This window comes from Cololabis saira, chromosome 19 (assembly GCF_033807715.1).
Source record: "Cololabis saira isolate AMF1-May2022 chromosome 19, fColSai1.1, whole genome shotgun sequence".
Classification (NCBI taxonomy): domain Eukaryota; kingdom Metazoa; phylum Chordata; class Actinopteri; order Beloniformes; family Belonidae; genus Cololabis; species Cololabis saira.
In genome coordinates this window covers 3,684,420-3,700,593 of record NC_084605.1, presented here as the reverse complement: position 1 = coordinate 3,700,593, position 16,174 = coordinate 3,684,420, and the positions used below count along the sequence as shown (strand labels likewise).

Below are 16,174 nucleotides of genomic sequence, written 5' to 3'. Positions count from 1 at the left end.
GGAACTAGCCACTTTAGAGGGGGACTAGCCACTTTAGAGGGGGGACTAGCCACTTTAGAGGGGGGACTAGCCACTTTACAGGGGGGACTAGCCACTTTAGAGGGGGACTAGCCACTTTAGAGGGGGACTAGCCACTTTAGAGGGGGAACTAGCCACTTTAGAGGGGGGACTAGCCACTTTAGAGGGGGACCAGCCACTTTAGAGGGGGGACTAGCCACTTTAGAGGGGGGACTAGCCACTTTAGAGGGGGACTAGCCACTTTAGAGGGGGACTAGCCACTTTAGAGGGGGAACTAGCCACTTTAGAGGGGGAACTAGCCACTTTAGAGGGGGACTAGCCACTTTAGAGGGGGGACTATCCACTTTAGAGGGGGGACTAGCCACTTTAGAGGGGGGACTAGCCACTTTAGAGGGGGACTAGCCACTTTAGAGGGGGACTAGCCACTTTAGAGGGGGAACTAGCCACTTTAGAGGGGGGACTAGCCACTTTAGAGGGGGGACTAGCCGCTTTAGAGGGGGACTAGCCACTTTAGAGGGGGACCAGCCACTTTAGAGGGGGGACTAGCCACTTTAGAGGGGGGACTAGCCACTTTAGAGGGGGGCTAGCCACTTTAGAGGGGGACTGTTTTCTTTATTCAGATAGTTCCATAAAGTGATTCCTTTCACAGAAACACAATGTTCCATCAATTTAGTTTTTTTTTTAAGATCTCTGTTCCTAGTTATACTAGCTTTCTCTTTTTTCAAATCTTTTCTGAATGTTGATTGGTAAAGTTTTCTTATGAGCTTTAAACATAATTTGCAGAATACTATAGTCTACTAATTCATGAAATTTCAACAATTGTAACTGAAGGAATCATGGATTTGTTGGATCTCTATATCGTTTTTTCTACTGATTATTCTTATGGCTCATTTTTGCAGAATTAAAATTGATTGATTCATGTTCACTATTTGTAAATTCCCAAAGTTATTTCGTATTTTTTTAACCATGCATTCAATTTTCGCTCCCTCAGATGAGGCTTGGACTTCTCGACATCCTGCCCACCGTTCGTTGTAGACGCCCTAGAGAAGTCAAGCAGATGCTGGAAAATCAAAGGGTCTCGAGGACAAAGTTCTTGGATCCGCTCATGGACGAGCAAGAGTTCTGCAGCGAAGGGATTCAAAGACCCTACCAGTACTTAAACCTCTACGAGAGAAACCAAAATCTGGACCGTTTCAACTACAAGGAAGGATCCTGCGTCGGCGACCCCGGCGATTGTCTCCATCACCTCCTGTCGCACTGTGGAATGGAAGATCCCTCTTGGAGCGAACTGAGGAACTTCTCCTGGTTCCTCAACGTGCAGCTGAGAGACTGCGAGAACTCGATCTTCTGCGATCCGGATTTCCTCGCCGATCAGCTGCCGGGCTTCAAGGGCTTCATCGTGAAGTTCATGATCCTCATGGCGAGGGATTTCGCCTCCCCGTCTCTGGACACGTCCAACGAGAGTCCAACGCCGGACGTCGGAAACCGCCTTGAAGACGACCTTTTGACTCGTCTGACGGTTCGGAAACGCTGGGAAAACGAGTCGCATCCGTACGTTTTCTTCAACGCGGACCGTTCCTCGATGTCTTTCCTGGGTTTCAATGTGCGGAAAAGGGGGAACGCGCTAAACGCGGTCGATCCTCACAGCGAAAGGATTCTGATACAGCGCGTTATGACACAAGAGGTTTTTCAAGGTTTACAACGGCAAGGGATTTCTCTCACCGAGGACTTCGATCAGCTGCCCAGGTCGGACAAACTCAGACGGATCTCGTGCGTCGTCGGTGCGCAGAAGGGAATGACGGGCGGGGGATTCGATCCGGATCCGACGTACGAGCTCACCACCGACAACGTCATGAAGATGTTGGCCATACACATGAGATTCCGGTGCGGGATTCCGGTCGTCATCATGGGTGAAACCGGCTGCGGAAAAACAAGGTTGGTCCGTTTCCTTTGCGCGCTGCAAAGGGAAGACAAACCGGTGGAGAACATGGTTCTCGTCAAGGTTCACGGCGGAACCACGGCGGAGACGATCTACCGAAAGGTGCGCGAGGCCGAGGCGCTCGCCGACTGGAACCGGCGGACGCACAAGCTGGACACCATCTTGTTCTTTGATGAAGCCAACACCTCGGAGGCCATTTTCGCTATCAAGGAAGTGCTGTGCGACCAAACGGCGAAAGGGGAACCTCTGAAGGTGCAAAGCGGCTTGAAAATAATCGCCGCTTGCAATCCTTACAGAAAGCACTCGCCGGAAATGGTGGAGCGTCTGGAGCGCGCGGGGTTGGGATATCGAGTGAAGACGGCCGAAACTCAAGACCGCTTTGGCAAAGTTCCCCTGAGGCAGCTGGTCTACCGGGTGCACCTCCTGCCGCCGAGCATGATGTCTCTGGTGTGGGACTTTGGCCAGTTGAGCGATTTAACCGAGCTCGCCTACATCAAGCAGATCGTCAAGAAGAAGGTTGCCGATCACGTCTTGCCGGCCGCCTGCGGTGCCGTCATTTCAAACGTGCTGGCGGCCTCTCAGAAATACATGAGAAGTCGCAACGACGAGTGCAGTTTCGTGAGTCTCCGAGACGTGGAGAGGTCTATGAAAGTGCTAGCTTGGTTTTACCAGCACAGCAACGATATATTCAACAACAACCCTTTTCATAGTGAGGAAGCCAAGACATTGAAGTGTTTGGTTCTTGCGGTCGGAGTTTGCTACTACCCATCTCTGGTGGACAAAGAAGAGTACCTTGCCGAAATTTGCGTGCACTTCCCAAGTCCTCTGAACTCAGCGGCGGCATTACAGGACGACATTTCCTCCTGCCAAGAGTTCTTTCTTCGCAACATTGAGACAAGGGAGACCATTGCCAAAAACATTGCGCTGAAAGAGAACGTGTTCCTCATGGTGGTTTGCATCGAACTCAAGATCCCGCTCTTTCTGGTCGGCAAGCCGGGCAGCTCCAAGTCCCTGGCCAAAACCGTGGTCGCCGACGCCATGCAGGGCCAAAACTCCCGCTGCGAGTTGTTCAGGAAGCTCAAACAGGTGCACATGGTCTCCTTCCAGTGCAGCCCTCACTCGAGTCCCGAGGGCATCATAGGAACCTTCAGGAACTGTGCCCGTTTCCAGAAGGACAAAAACATGGACGAGTACGTGTCGGTGGTCGTGCTCGACGAGATTGGCCTGGCGGAGGATTCCCCCCAGATGCCGCTGAAAACCCTCCACCCTCTCCTGGAAGACGGTTGCGTCGACCACGACAAGCCGGAGCCGCACATGAAGGTCGGGTTCGTCGGCATCTCCAACTGGGCTCTCGACCCAGCCAAGATGAACCGAGGGATTTTCGTGTCCAGGTGGGATCCGAGCGAGGAGGAACTCGTGGAGACCGCCAAAGGGATTTGTTCGTCTTCCCAACAGATTCTCTTGAAAATCACACACCTCTTTCCGTCTTTGGCGAAGGCTTTCCTGAGCATTTGCAAAGACACTTCGAGGAATCAGTTCTTCGGTCTGAGGGATTACTACAGCCTCGTCAAAATGCTCTTCGCCACGGTCAAAGCCACGCAACGAGAGCCCGATAAAGAGCAGCTAGTGGAGGCCATCTTGCGCAACTTCAGCGGACAGCCGCAGAGCATGGACTCCGTCGCGTTTTTCCGAGACGTCCTCCAAGATCTCACCGAAGTTCCCCGACCGAGCACCTTACAGATGGTGAGGAAAAACCTCGATCCCGGCGCCGGCGAGGAAAGCCGCTACCTCCTTCTACTGACCACCAACAACGCAGCTCTCCACATCCTCCAGCAAAAAGTCTTTGCGAGCGGAGGCTACCCGATGCCCGAGATTATTTTCGGTTCGGGATTCCCCAAGGACCAGGAGTACGCCCGAATCTGTCGCAACGTCAACCGGGTGAAGGTGTGCATGGAGACCGGCCGCACCGTCGTCCTGCTCAACATGCAGAATCTGTACGAGAGCCTGTACGACGCCCTGAACCAGTACTACGTTTACCTCAGCAAGCAGCAGTACGTCGATCTGGGTCTCGGCTCGCACAGGGTCAAGTGTCGCGTTCACGCAAACTTCAGGCTGGTCATCGTGGAAGACCAGAAGAAAGTCTACGAGCACTTTCCCGTGCCGCTCATCAACCGGCTGGAGAAACACCGGGTGGATCGCAGCACCGATCTGGAACCGTGGCAGCGAAGGGTTCTGGAAAAACTGAAAGAGTGGGTTAGGGACTTCTCGGGCGAAGCCGACGAGGATTTCAAGTTATCTGACATTTTCGTCGGCTTCCACGACGACGCGTGCGCTAGCGCTCTGTTGACAGCACTCGAAACGAGAAGACGCCGATGTCAGGACGAACCGAAAACACTTGATAACAAGGTGGACGATGATCAATTTGTTGACATGGACATTGATGAGGAAGATCAAACTTCCGAAAAAATGGACTGTGAATCTATCGACGTAAACGAGGATACGCTAGCGACGGAAGAAGAGGAAGTCTTGGAACGAGCCAAGCACCTGTTGCTGGACTGCGCAACCCCCGACGCCGTCGTTCGGCTCAAGAACTCCGACTTGTCCAACGAGGAGAAGGAGAAACTCCAGAGACGCTACTTCTCGCAACAGCATCACCACTCGCTTGGAGATTTCCTGGGCGACTGCCGACGAGAGAATCAGGGGTCTGTCAAGTTTCTGGAGGTGAGACGCAAAACATGACGAAATAAGAACGATATCTATCCGTCACGAGTCATAAGTGTTTGACGTCGGTTTCTGTGTTTTGGTTCTTAGATCACAACGTTCTCCAGTTTGTTGACTAGAGCCGATGTGAGGGTCGTGGCCAACGCTTTGGGAATGAAAACCGACAGGATCCTCCTGCTGTCGCTGCACCAGTTTGATACTGAAGTTTCCTTCTGCAACAAAATACGGTGCGAACTTCACACAATAGTATCGTCCATTTCTTAATCCTCAAATGCTCAACAAATGTTACATAGTTGAACTTTCAGGTCATTTGTTTACTTATGTATTTGGTCTGGTCTTTGAAAAAGATCCATTCATCCATTCACGCATCCATTCAATTAATTAAAAAAGTGCCCTAAGATAATTTTTTTTGACAAAAAACCAACCAAAAGTGTTATTTGTGTATCTGTACAGGGGTTTTCTCCAGGATATCAGCCAGTCTCTCCACATGCTGATCATCCAGATGGACCTGGAGGAATCCCAGTGCTCCGACGAGCTCATCGCATCAGCAAAGTCCGTTCCACACTTAATTATTTTATACATTTAGTAAGAAATGAACCTGCTAGTGTAACGGGTCTTTTTATCCAACAGGTACTGCACCATGAACTGCATCGTATCAGCCAACGGTCGGGCCTGTTGGGTGATTTTCATGGTGAAGGTTTCACGGATCCCGACTCAGTCCCAGTACATCGGTTTCCAGGGAGGTGAGGGACTCCGTTTCTAAGAGTATTGATAAAGTAACACTGATCGGTGGCTTTATAAGCTTGTTCAACTGCTTGGCAGTAACTCGTTTAGCTATAAAGGCATAGTCAAGGTAAATCTGCTCAAGTTCAAATCGAGCATCAGGATGGGGAAGAAAGGTGATGTAAGTGTCTTTGAAGGTGGTAAGATTGGATGTTACAATCAGTACTGGAGTTGAGGGGGGGATGAGGGAGGATGGCATCCCCCCCTGAAATAAAAACGGTCCAAATCATCCCCCCCTGAAATAAAAACGGTCCAAATCATCCCCCCTGAAATAAAAACGGTCCAAATCATCCTCCCTGTAAAACTGCCATCCCTCCTTTCCATCCCTTATGTCATTTCATCAAGTAAATTTTCACTGGAAATAAGTAGAAAAATCTGCCAGTTGAACAAGATTTATCTTCTTATTACAAGCAAAAAAATATTGTTCCACTGGCAGATTTTTCTACTTATTTCAAGTGAAAATCTACTTGAAACAGGTGAAAATTGTTGTTTTTTCCAGTGATGAGTCTTGTTTTAAGTGTAATGAGATTTTTTTACTAAAATGAGAAATTTTAACTAGAAATAAGACAAATATTCTTATTAAGATTTTGGCTATTATTTATAATATATTATTTGTAATCAGCACAAATTATCTGTCCCCATATGATCAAATCCACCATCCCCCCTGATTCTTTTTTACAACTCGAGTACTGCTTACAATCAATTCAGAAACTGCTTGGGTTTTCACAGACAGTTATCTTTTGCGTTTATAATACTTGTAAAAACCATGTTGTGTGTTTTGCGTCGCAGGATTCTGGAGTTCGGTTCACATCGACGACCTGAGAGAACCAGAGGACATGAGTCTGAACCTGCAGGATTTCTGTGGAACGTTGATGAGCAGCCTGTTGAAACCTGCCCCGCCAGCGCCAGGTAGGACCAACCCCCAGCTGGGCTGGAACCGGGACCTAAAGATCGCAGCCCGGCCACAGCAACGGGAAGTTATCCATAATAAAGGCCTATCTTTACTTTCTTTACAGCCCATTATTCATAACATTAAACTTAAACCTCTTGAGGTGTCAAACCTTTAATCACAACTGTAGTCAAAATACAACAATGAAAGTAATAATAATACTAATAATAATAATAGCAATAACAATAATAATAATACTAATATAATAATAACAATTATTATTATTATTATTATTATTATTAATAATAATAATACTAGTATAATAATAATAAAAAATAATAACAACAATAATAATAATAATAATTATAATAATATTAATAATTACAATAATAGTAATAATAATATAACAATAATATAATAATAATAATAATAATAAATAGTAATAATAACAATAATAATAATAATAATTAGTAGTAATAAATAGTAATAATAACAATAAAATAATAATAATCATAATAATGATAATAAAGATAATAATAATAATTAAAGCTGCAAGCAGCGATAAACTGCCCTCCACCCTTGTGCACGTTCAGGCTGCAGTGGAAGCTTGTATGACTTGTATGTAGATTCTTCAGACCTGGACATTTAGCAGATGACACCACCCACGACTCTCTATGTCAAACCATTCAAAAGTTCTGGCAGAAAGTAGGAACTATCAAATATCGACCAATCAGATGAAGGGGGGGCGCGCTTTTTGGCGTCTAGCGTCGCCACCGTAACGCTTTTGAAAGAGAAAAGTAATGCGCGTCTTCGCAGGATGGAGACGCACATTTTGATGCATAACACACCTGGGTGCACGTTACGGTTCGGGCCGTATTAACGGCCGAAGGAATGGCATAAATTGCGCCAAAATTACATAATTAATTCAAAATGGCCGACTTCCTGTTCGACTTGACTTTTCTTTAAGCTGCGATATGATACAGGTGTGTACCGATGTTCGTGCATGTACGTCAAACCGTATTGTGGGGCTTGAGGCACAAAGTTTTCTAGGGGGCGCTGTTGAGCCATTAGGCCACGCCCATTAATGTAAAACATTAAATATCAAATTTTTCACCAGGTTGGCTGGGTGCAAAATTTGGTGACTTTTGGGGCACGTTTAGGGGGAAAAAAGACCCTCCTTTAGTCGGAATAAAGAATAAAGAAAGAACAATTCCTACAGATACAATAGGGCCTTCACACTGTCAGTACTCGGGCCCTAATAAGAATAATAATAATAATGTTTACTTTCTTTACAGACGATTATTCATAATTTTTCACATACTCCACATTGAACCATTCTTGAGGTGTCACACCACCTCAAGAATATGATCGATGCCCTTTCTCAAATTTCTCAAAACCACATTTCTGAAATAATGAGCTTGTTTTAGAAATGTAACTTTTAGGATCAGCTCAAGTCCTGCATGATGTGGATGTGAGGTTTTTATTATTATATTGTGTTTATTATTCGTCCATCCGTCCGTCCGTCCGTCCGTCCGTCCATCCATCCCTTCTTTTATTTTGAATAATAACCTCATATTCTTTATTTTCAATAGAAAATACCAAAGACGGTGAAAAACAGACGACAGGAAACGACAGCGATGTGAGTTATTATGACAGAAATGTGAACTGAAACGTGAGTTTGGTGTGTTTTTAAGCCGTTTGTCTGCGTCCATGGTGAGTTTTTAACGTGTTTGTTGCGTCCAGGCCGACGTGGCTCGTCTCCACAGCGTTTCTCTGGTCCGGTCCTGCGTCCAGAAGGCCGTGGGTTTGCTGAGGGATCCGGACAACGTGGCGTCCAGAGGGATGAGGAGGATGAACGTCCTGCTGATGCTGCTGGCTGACGAACAAAACCACATCGGAGGTAAACGCTTAGCGCTTTGCTTTCAGTTTTTAAGTTCTGAGAGGATTTTTTTTTGTTTTTGTCTGCATATATATTAATGGTTAATACCATGTTGGTAAAAAGGTGTGTATTTTAGTATAATATATATATCATATATATTTTAATATATCATATATATTTATTTTATTAAGATATATATATATATAAAAAAGAAATTTCATTTTTTTTTTTAATTTATTTTATTTGCTTTATTTTTTATTTTTTTATTTATTTTTTAGAGGGTTTGTTGATCTGCTCAGCTGCGTCATTTTTTTTTTTAAACTTAATTTTTTTTTAATGAAAATTCTATCAACAATTACAGCGTCAGGTTAAACATAATTCACAAAGCCATTATTCTCATATCAATGTCCTTATTGTCCTGTGGGGATGGTGGTGTCTTGCGTAATTACTTACATACTTACTTGCGTACTTACTTAATAACTTACTTACTTACTGACGTACTTCTTTACTTAAGTAGGCGGGCGCGGGCGTGGGCGTTGGAAAGTCCCTGACTTTACAGTGGGTCCCAGACCCTCGTATTTTACCATAAAATACTTTAACACATTTAATACCCCAGGTATTTATCGAGAGGAGTTTCTCTTACCAGTCTCAGATGCCCTTCCTGGCTTGACGGGGACCTGTCACTGGACCTCGGATCGGCGCAGAACCAATTTCCTATTGGCCCCGGTCCTGAAGTCGGAACGGCTGTCGACAGTTTTAGGCGGCTACTTGATCCCACGTTGTCCCGACGCCACAGATCTGGGTCCCGGGTTTCGGCACCAGAAAATGTTGGGTCTAAAATAGCATTACATGAGTTTGTAACGAGGAAAAACACAGAGACTGCTTGGAATGGTCTTTTAACGCACTTCTGCAGAAGGGGGGAGCAGAGGAGTGCAGAGCAACAAGACTCTCATTGAGAACTCCTGAGCTTCCCCAAAGTTCCCTCCTCCTGCATGAGGCTTTTATTGAGAAACTTGACAGGAACTGACCGTATATGGACAGTGAACAGTGGACAGTGGGTGGAAGTGATAACGTGTGATTGAATCATGACATTACAGTAGAATGATTGAACCAGGACAGTCCAAAACCTGAGTAGATCAACATGTGACAGTTTTCAGAAGGACAAAAACAAGTTTAAAGGTTAATTTACCTCACATTACGTACTTACTTACGTACTTACTTACGTACTTACGTACTTACTTACGTACTTACGTACTTACTTACTTACGTACTTACTTACTTACTTACTTATTTACTTACGTACTTACTTACTTACTTACGTACTTGCGTACTTACTTTATTTACTTACGTACTTACTTACTTACTTATTATGAACTTAATTACGTACTTACTTACTTACTTATTATGTACTTACTTACGTACTTACTTACTTACTTATTATGAACTTAATTACGTACTTACTTACTTACTTACGTACTTGCGTACTTACTTTATTTACTTACGTACTTACTTACTTACTTATTATGAACTTAATTACGTACTTACTTACTTACTTATTATGAACTTAATTACGTACTTACTTACTTACTTATTATGTACTTACTTACGTACTTGCGTACTTACTTTATTTACTTACGTACTTACTTACTTACTTACGTACTTACTTATTATGAACTTAATTACGTACTTACTTACTTACGTAATTACTTACGTACTTACTTACGTACTTACTTACGTACTTACTTACTTACTTACTTATTATGTACTTACTTACGTACTTACTTACTTATTTACTTACGTACTTACTTACTTACTTATTATGTACTTACTTACGTACTTACTTACTTACTTATTTACTTACGTACTTACTTACTTACTTATTATGAACTTAATTACGTACTTACGTACTTACTTATGTACTTACTTACTTATTTACTTATTTACTTACGTACTTACTTACTTACTTATTATGAACTTAATTACGTACTTACTTACTTACTTACTTACGTACTTACTTACTTACTTACTTACTTACTTACTTATTATGAACTTAATTACTTATTTACTTACGTACTTACTTACTTACTTATTATGAACTTAATTACGTACTTACTTACTTACTTACGTACTTATTATGAACTTAATTACGTACTTACTTACTTACTTACTTACTTATTATGTACTTAATTACGTACTAACATATATACTTACTTACTTACTTACTTACGTAGCTGCGTCTCATTTCCTCTTGTACTCCACAGCGGAGTTCCAGAGAGTTCTGTTGGGTCGGCTAGCGGAGTTCCAGGCGCAGAGAGAAATCCTGATGGGGAACCCGAAGGACTGGGTTCTGACGGAGGCCAGAAAACCCCGGGCCCTGCAGGAGGGGGGGACTCTGAGGTGAGAATAAACGACAAATTACTTACGTACTTACCTTATCTTTATCTTAAGGAGAATCTTATCTTATCTTACCTACTTACTTACTTACTTTTGTACGTACTTACGTATATACTTACTTACTAAATGCAGCACATTTGGTGATTATGAGATCATAAGAAGTACCTAGCATGTCATTACTGTAACACAGTTGGAGGTTTATAGGTGAAGGTATCTGCACTAGTTCATTTTATAAAACTAGTGTCTTGTGTTTGCATGACTCCGATGCTGGTGCCGCTGCTGGAACTCACAGACAGATACTCTAACCTGATAAACTAACTCTAGTGTCTTTTCCTGAAGACACACGTTGTGGCGGCGTCTCCAGTCCTCCGTGACTCCGATGCTGGTGCAGCTGCTGGAACTCACAGACAGATACTCCAACCTGGACCTGCTCTGTGACGAGAGACTCCAACCTGCACTGATCCAGCTGTGGATGGAAATCCTGGAGGATCCACAGATCCTGACGCTGACGCCCCTGCACAACACAAGGTACTGGCCCGTTTATTTCCTCACCTTTTCGTATCTTCTATATTTATTTGTTTTGCATTTCCTTGGAGCTACTCAACCTGATCAACAAAATCTGTGAAATGCCCGCGACCTCTTACCAATATTTTCCGTGGTGGTGCCACGGAACGACTGAGTTGTTATACATCCGTTATTATTACTATTACTAATACTACTATTATTATTATTAGGGCCCGAGCACTTACAGTGCGAAGGCGCTATTGTTTCTGTAGGAATATTTTTTTTAATTTTTGTTTTTATTTTTATTTTAATGTCAGAATCAGGAGATTCTGATAATTTGCACCAATTATGGTCAAGGACTCAAAACTAAGTCCGATGAACCACCCACGAGTCTTTATGTCAACCATTCAAAAGTTATGGCAGAAAATAGGATCTATCAAATACCGACCAATCAGCTACTAGTATCACTTCCTGTTTAATGTTGACGTTAGACGCGGCGCCGCAGCCACGCCATTACACAAAAACTCACGGTTTTGATAACTTTTCATGGTTAACGTCTTTTGTGTCTCCTGAGTGAGTTTTATGTGGAACGGACTTCTCATTCTGCTACCCTAATTGATAATATATTTACTAATAATTTGAAAAATAATATGGTGAGTGGACTATTAATTAATGATATAAGTGACCATTTGCCAGTTTTTGTTATTTATGAATGTGATTGTCAGAGGAAGAAGGATGCTAATATAACCATATATAAAAGAATGAAAACGGAAGAAACTCTAAATGCATTTAAATGTGAACTAGCATCCCAAGACTGGTACAATGTGTATGTAACAGATGATGTTGACTTGGCCTATGATTCGTTTTTAAATACCTTTACTTCATTATATGATAAACACAATGTATGAAGAAATCTAACTGCACGGATAAGCCCTGGATGACAAAAGGAGTGGTAAATGCCTGTAAGAAAAAGAATATCCTTTATAAAGATTTTATAAAAAATAGAACTAGCGATAAAGAAATCAGATATAAAAGATATAAAAATAAATTAACAGGTATTATCAGGAAATGTAAGAAAAATTATTTTAATACCTTACTAGAAAATAACAGAAATAATATTAAAGGCACGTGGAATATAATAAACAAAATTATTAGGAATAGTACTACTAAAACAGGTTATACAGATTACTTCATTGAAAATGGAAAGGAAATTACCAACATGAATGATCAGGTTGAGAGTTTCAATAATTTCTTTGTCAGAGTCGGACCAAATCTTGCAAAAGAAATAATTATTCCATATGATGAAAGTGTTACAAAACCACAGATTGAAAGGAATACAGCGACAATCTATTTGAGAGATGTAACCAAAAATGAAATTTTTGATTTAGTAAATAGGTTCAAGAATAAAACATCTCTTGACTGGAAAGGTATAGATATGACTCTGATAAAGAAAGTAATTATTGATATTGTTGACCCGTTAACTTATATTTGTAAAAAAATTAATAATTAGGCATTACGTAATTTGGTTGGTCCGATGGGAGGAGGGAGGGAGGGAGGAGGGTGGGTGGGGGTGATGATTGATTTGTATTTTATTTTATTTTTTTTTGTTAATCTATGTCATACAAAATATTATGTTTGGAAAAAGACTATTATGGTTATCGGTTTTCAACTACTAAATGTTACATACACAAATAAAATAATTAATTACAAAAAAAGAAACAAGCAGCAGCAGGTATGAAGGCATTTGATAAGCCTGGAAATATTTAGTTTCTGTCGTGGTTACATTTTGATATAGTGAACTATTCATTATACATAATTTCTATGTATTTAGTGTGATAAAGGAAAACTAAGTATACCATGTTAAAAGTTATATTATAAACACATTGATGTGTTTAAAGCTGCTAGGATCCAGGGGGTGGGTGGGTAATGTCTGGGGTTATGATTTTATTTTCATTTATTTTTTATTTTTTTAAAAAAAAAAAATTTTATTTATTTTTGCTCTTAATTTATGTGTTAATTTTGCATTGTTATACTTAATAATATCGGCATTACCTTTTTTTTTGTTTTTGTTTTTTTTTTTTTTTTTTTTGTTTTGTATTTGTGTTTTTTTTTTTTTTGTTATTACATTTATCTATTCATTTTTTGTTGTTATGTATTGGTGTTTTTTTTTGCACTATGTTGTTTTTTCAGAAAAAGGAAAAAAAGAAATAAAAATTTGATCACAAAAAAACTTATATTTGTAATCTATCATTCAAATTAGGGCTGCACCATTCTGGACAAAATGAGAATCACAATTTTTTTGCTTAGAATTGAGATCACGATTCTCTCACGATTTTTTTCCAATATAAAATGTATTGCACTTATTATTTTAACTTTGCAACAGCTGAACAAAAATATAATAACAATAAACATCTCTTGTCTTCTTTACACAAACCTTTGAATAATTTAAACAATAATAACAATTGAACAATATTTGTTCCTCCCTGAGTTGAACACCCTTTCAGAAAGGGGACTTGTAACAGATCCTGTAGTTCTGAGGCAACAAATTATTCCTCTGGCTGCTTTTTGCTGTAACAGCTGACATTGAACATAAAAACAATAAACATCTCTCTTGTCTTTAAATAATTTTAACAATAACAATTTTAACAATATTTATGTGCAATATGTGTCAGGTGATGAGAAAGGTAGATGGTTCTCCAAATGTAATCCACAATCATTAACAAAATATAACAAACATGACAACATGATAGTTGACCATGACAGGACTACAACAACCTAGAACATAGGCCTAGTCCTTTTTTTATGCAGCCATCTTTATAAAAAAAAAAAAAAAAAAAAAATGTAATCGTCGTCATTTGGAAATGAGATTGCGTTCAAGCATGAATCGAGATCGCGATTTTTTAACGATTAATCGTGCAGCCCTAATTCAAATCAGGTATTTTTCCTAGTCAAATGAAAACTGCTAAAGTGATTCCGATATACAAAACAGGAGACATTCACCTATTCACAAATTACAGGCCCATCTCATTGCTTTCACAGTTCTCAAAAATACTTGAAAAACTTTTTGCTGAACGGTTGGATAGTTTTATAGAAAAGCAACAGTTACTTAGTGAACATCAATATGGCTTTAGAAGCAACAGATCCACCTCAATGGCACTGATGGATGTAGTTGAAGAATTAACCAACTCTATTGACCACAAACAGTATGCAGTTGGAGTTTATAGACCTTAAGAGAAAGCATTTGACACAATCGATCACGATATCTTGTTGCAAAAGTTAGAACGGTATGGTATTAGAGGGGTGGGGTTCAGCTGGGTCAAAAGCTACATTGAAAACAGACAGCAGTTTGTATAGATGGGTGAGTATAGGTCTTCATGTTTAGATATAACCTGTGGAGTGCCTCAGGGTTCAATATTAGGACCTAAATTATTCATTTTATTAGTGATGCACCGATTGTTCGGTAACCGAAATTGTTCGGCCGAAAATGGCAAAAAAAACTTTCGGTGTTCGGTGGAATAAGTGGGAAAAAAACCGAACAATTAATAACGGCGTTGTAAAATAAATAGACTGGCCGCTCCGTAACTGTTGCACCACATAAAGCGTTGGCCAACCAAAAACTAACCACATAAGAATTTTACCTAACATTCACCAGCAGGTGGAACCAAAACAACATAAATCAATCTATTACAGGTTTAGATGAGGAAATCAAACGTGGAAGAGCGTGGAGTGAAGTGGTGCAAACATGTCAGCAGTGTGGAAGTATTTTAGAGTGGCAGAGAATAATACAAGAATGGCTGTTTGCAATGAATGTTCTGCTCAAATATCTAGAGGGGAAACATCTGCAAAGTCTTTCAGCTACAAGTTTGATTTATCATTTGAAATGATAAAAAATGTATTTTGCTAATTTATTTATTTTAAGTTATTGTTCTTTGCTGGTATAATGTCTGCTTGAATATTTAAGAAATGCTGGGAAATTAAAAAATGTTCAGTTTTTTATGTTCAACAAATGTTTTCTACCTTGTAATTTTGTAAAAGATTTTTTTCTTTTAAAAGCCTAAATCAAATTTATTTGATTTATGCAATGGTGAAAAATATCAGTTTCGGTTTCGGCCACAAATTTTCATTTCGGTGCATCACTACATTTTATATATTAATGATATAAGCACAGTCTCAAATATTCTTAAATGCGTTATTTTTGCCGATGATACTAATATATTTTGTTCGGGGGAGAATATACAAAAGCTACTAGAAGATTTGTCAGTTGAGTTGGGGAAGCTGAAATTGTGGTTTGATAAAAATAAACTATCACTAAATATAAGTAAAACCAAATTTATTCTGTTTGGCAAGAGGTTGGTACCCTCAGATATAATGATTGAAGTAAGTATTGATAATGTAAAGCTTGAAAGAGTCTATGATTTTTCTTTTTTAGGAGTAATAATAGACCACAATCTTAACTGGAAACCCCACATGAAACATATTAGATCAGAGTTGGCTAAAAGTATCGGCATTCTAGGAAAAACTAGATTCATATTAAACCTAAAAACATTATACATACTTTATAATTCATTAATTTTACCGTATCTGACGTACTGTGTGGAGATTTGGGGAAATACTTTTAAAACCAATCTTCATCCCATTTATCTAATGCAAAAAAAAGCAATAAGAATCGTAAATAATGTAGGATTTTATTGTCACACAAATGTTTTGTTCTGGAAATTAAACGCACTAAAATTGACTGACTTAGTTGAATTTAAAACGGCACAGATAATATACAAAGCAAAGAATAATTCACACCCCTGCAACATAGAAAACTGTTTAAGGATAGAGATGAATATGAGTTAAGGAGGAACATAATCTCAAACAACCAACAGTTAAAACACTTAAAAGTATGTGTATTTCAGTTACAGGGGTTAAGTTGTGGAATAGCTTGCCAGATAATCTGAAACAAAGTAAAAACATCATACAGTTCAAAAATAGTTTAAAACACATCATGATTAGTAAATACCAACAAGATTAAAGGATAAGACGCAAGAGAGAGAATTTTGGA

The 16,174-nt window shown here is 40.1% G+C and overlaps 1 protein-coding gene across 1 annotated transcript in view; it reads left to right on the top strand.

Moving 5' to 3' along the window:
* Positions 1-16,174, top strand: part of rnf213b (ring finger protein 213b) — a 106,857-nt gene that overhangs the window by 43,621 nt on the left and 47,062 nt on the right. Inside the window, exons 28-36 of the mRNA XM_061709148.1 lie at positions 1,010-4,678; positions 4,769-4,905; positions 5,132-5,230; positions 5,309-5,421; positions 6,251-6,370; positions 7,943-7,989; positions 8,094-8,250; positions 10,491-10,626; positions 10,963-11,151. Of these exons, the coding sequence (XP_061565132.1) occupies positions 1,010-4,678; positions 4,769-4,905; positions 5,132-5,230; positions 5,309-5,421; positions 6,251-6,370; positions 7,943-7,989; positions 8,094-8,250; positions 10,491-10,626; positions 10,963-11,151 (4,667 nt within the window). The remainder of the gene's footprint in view (positions 1-1,009; positions 4,679-4,768; positions 4,906-5,131; positions 5,231-5,308; positions 5,422-6,250; positions 6,371-7,942; positions 7,990-8,093; positions 8,251-10,490; positions 10,627-10,962; positions 11,152-16,174) is intronic.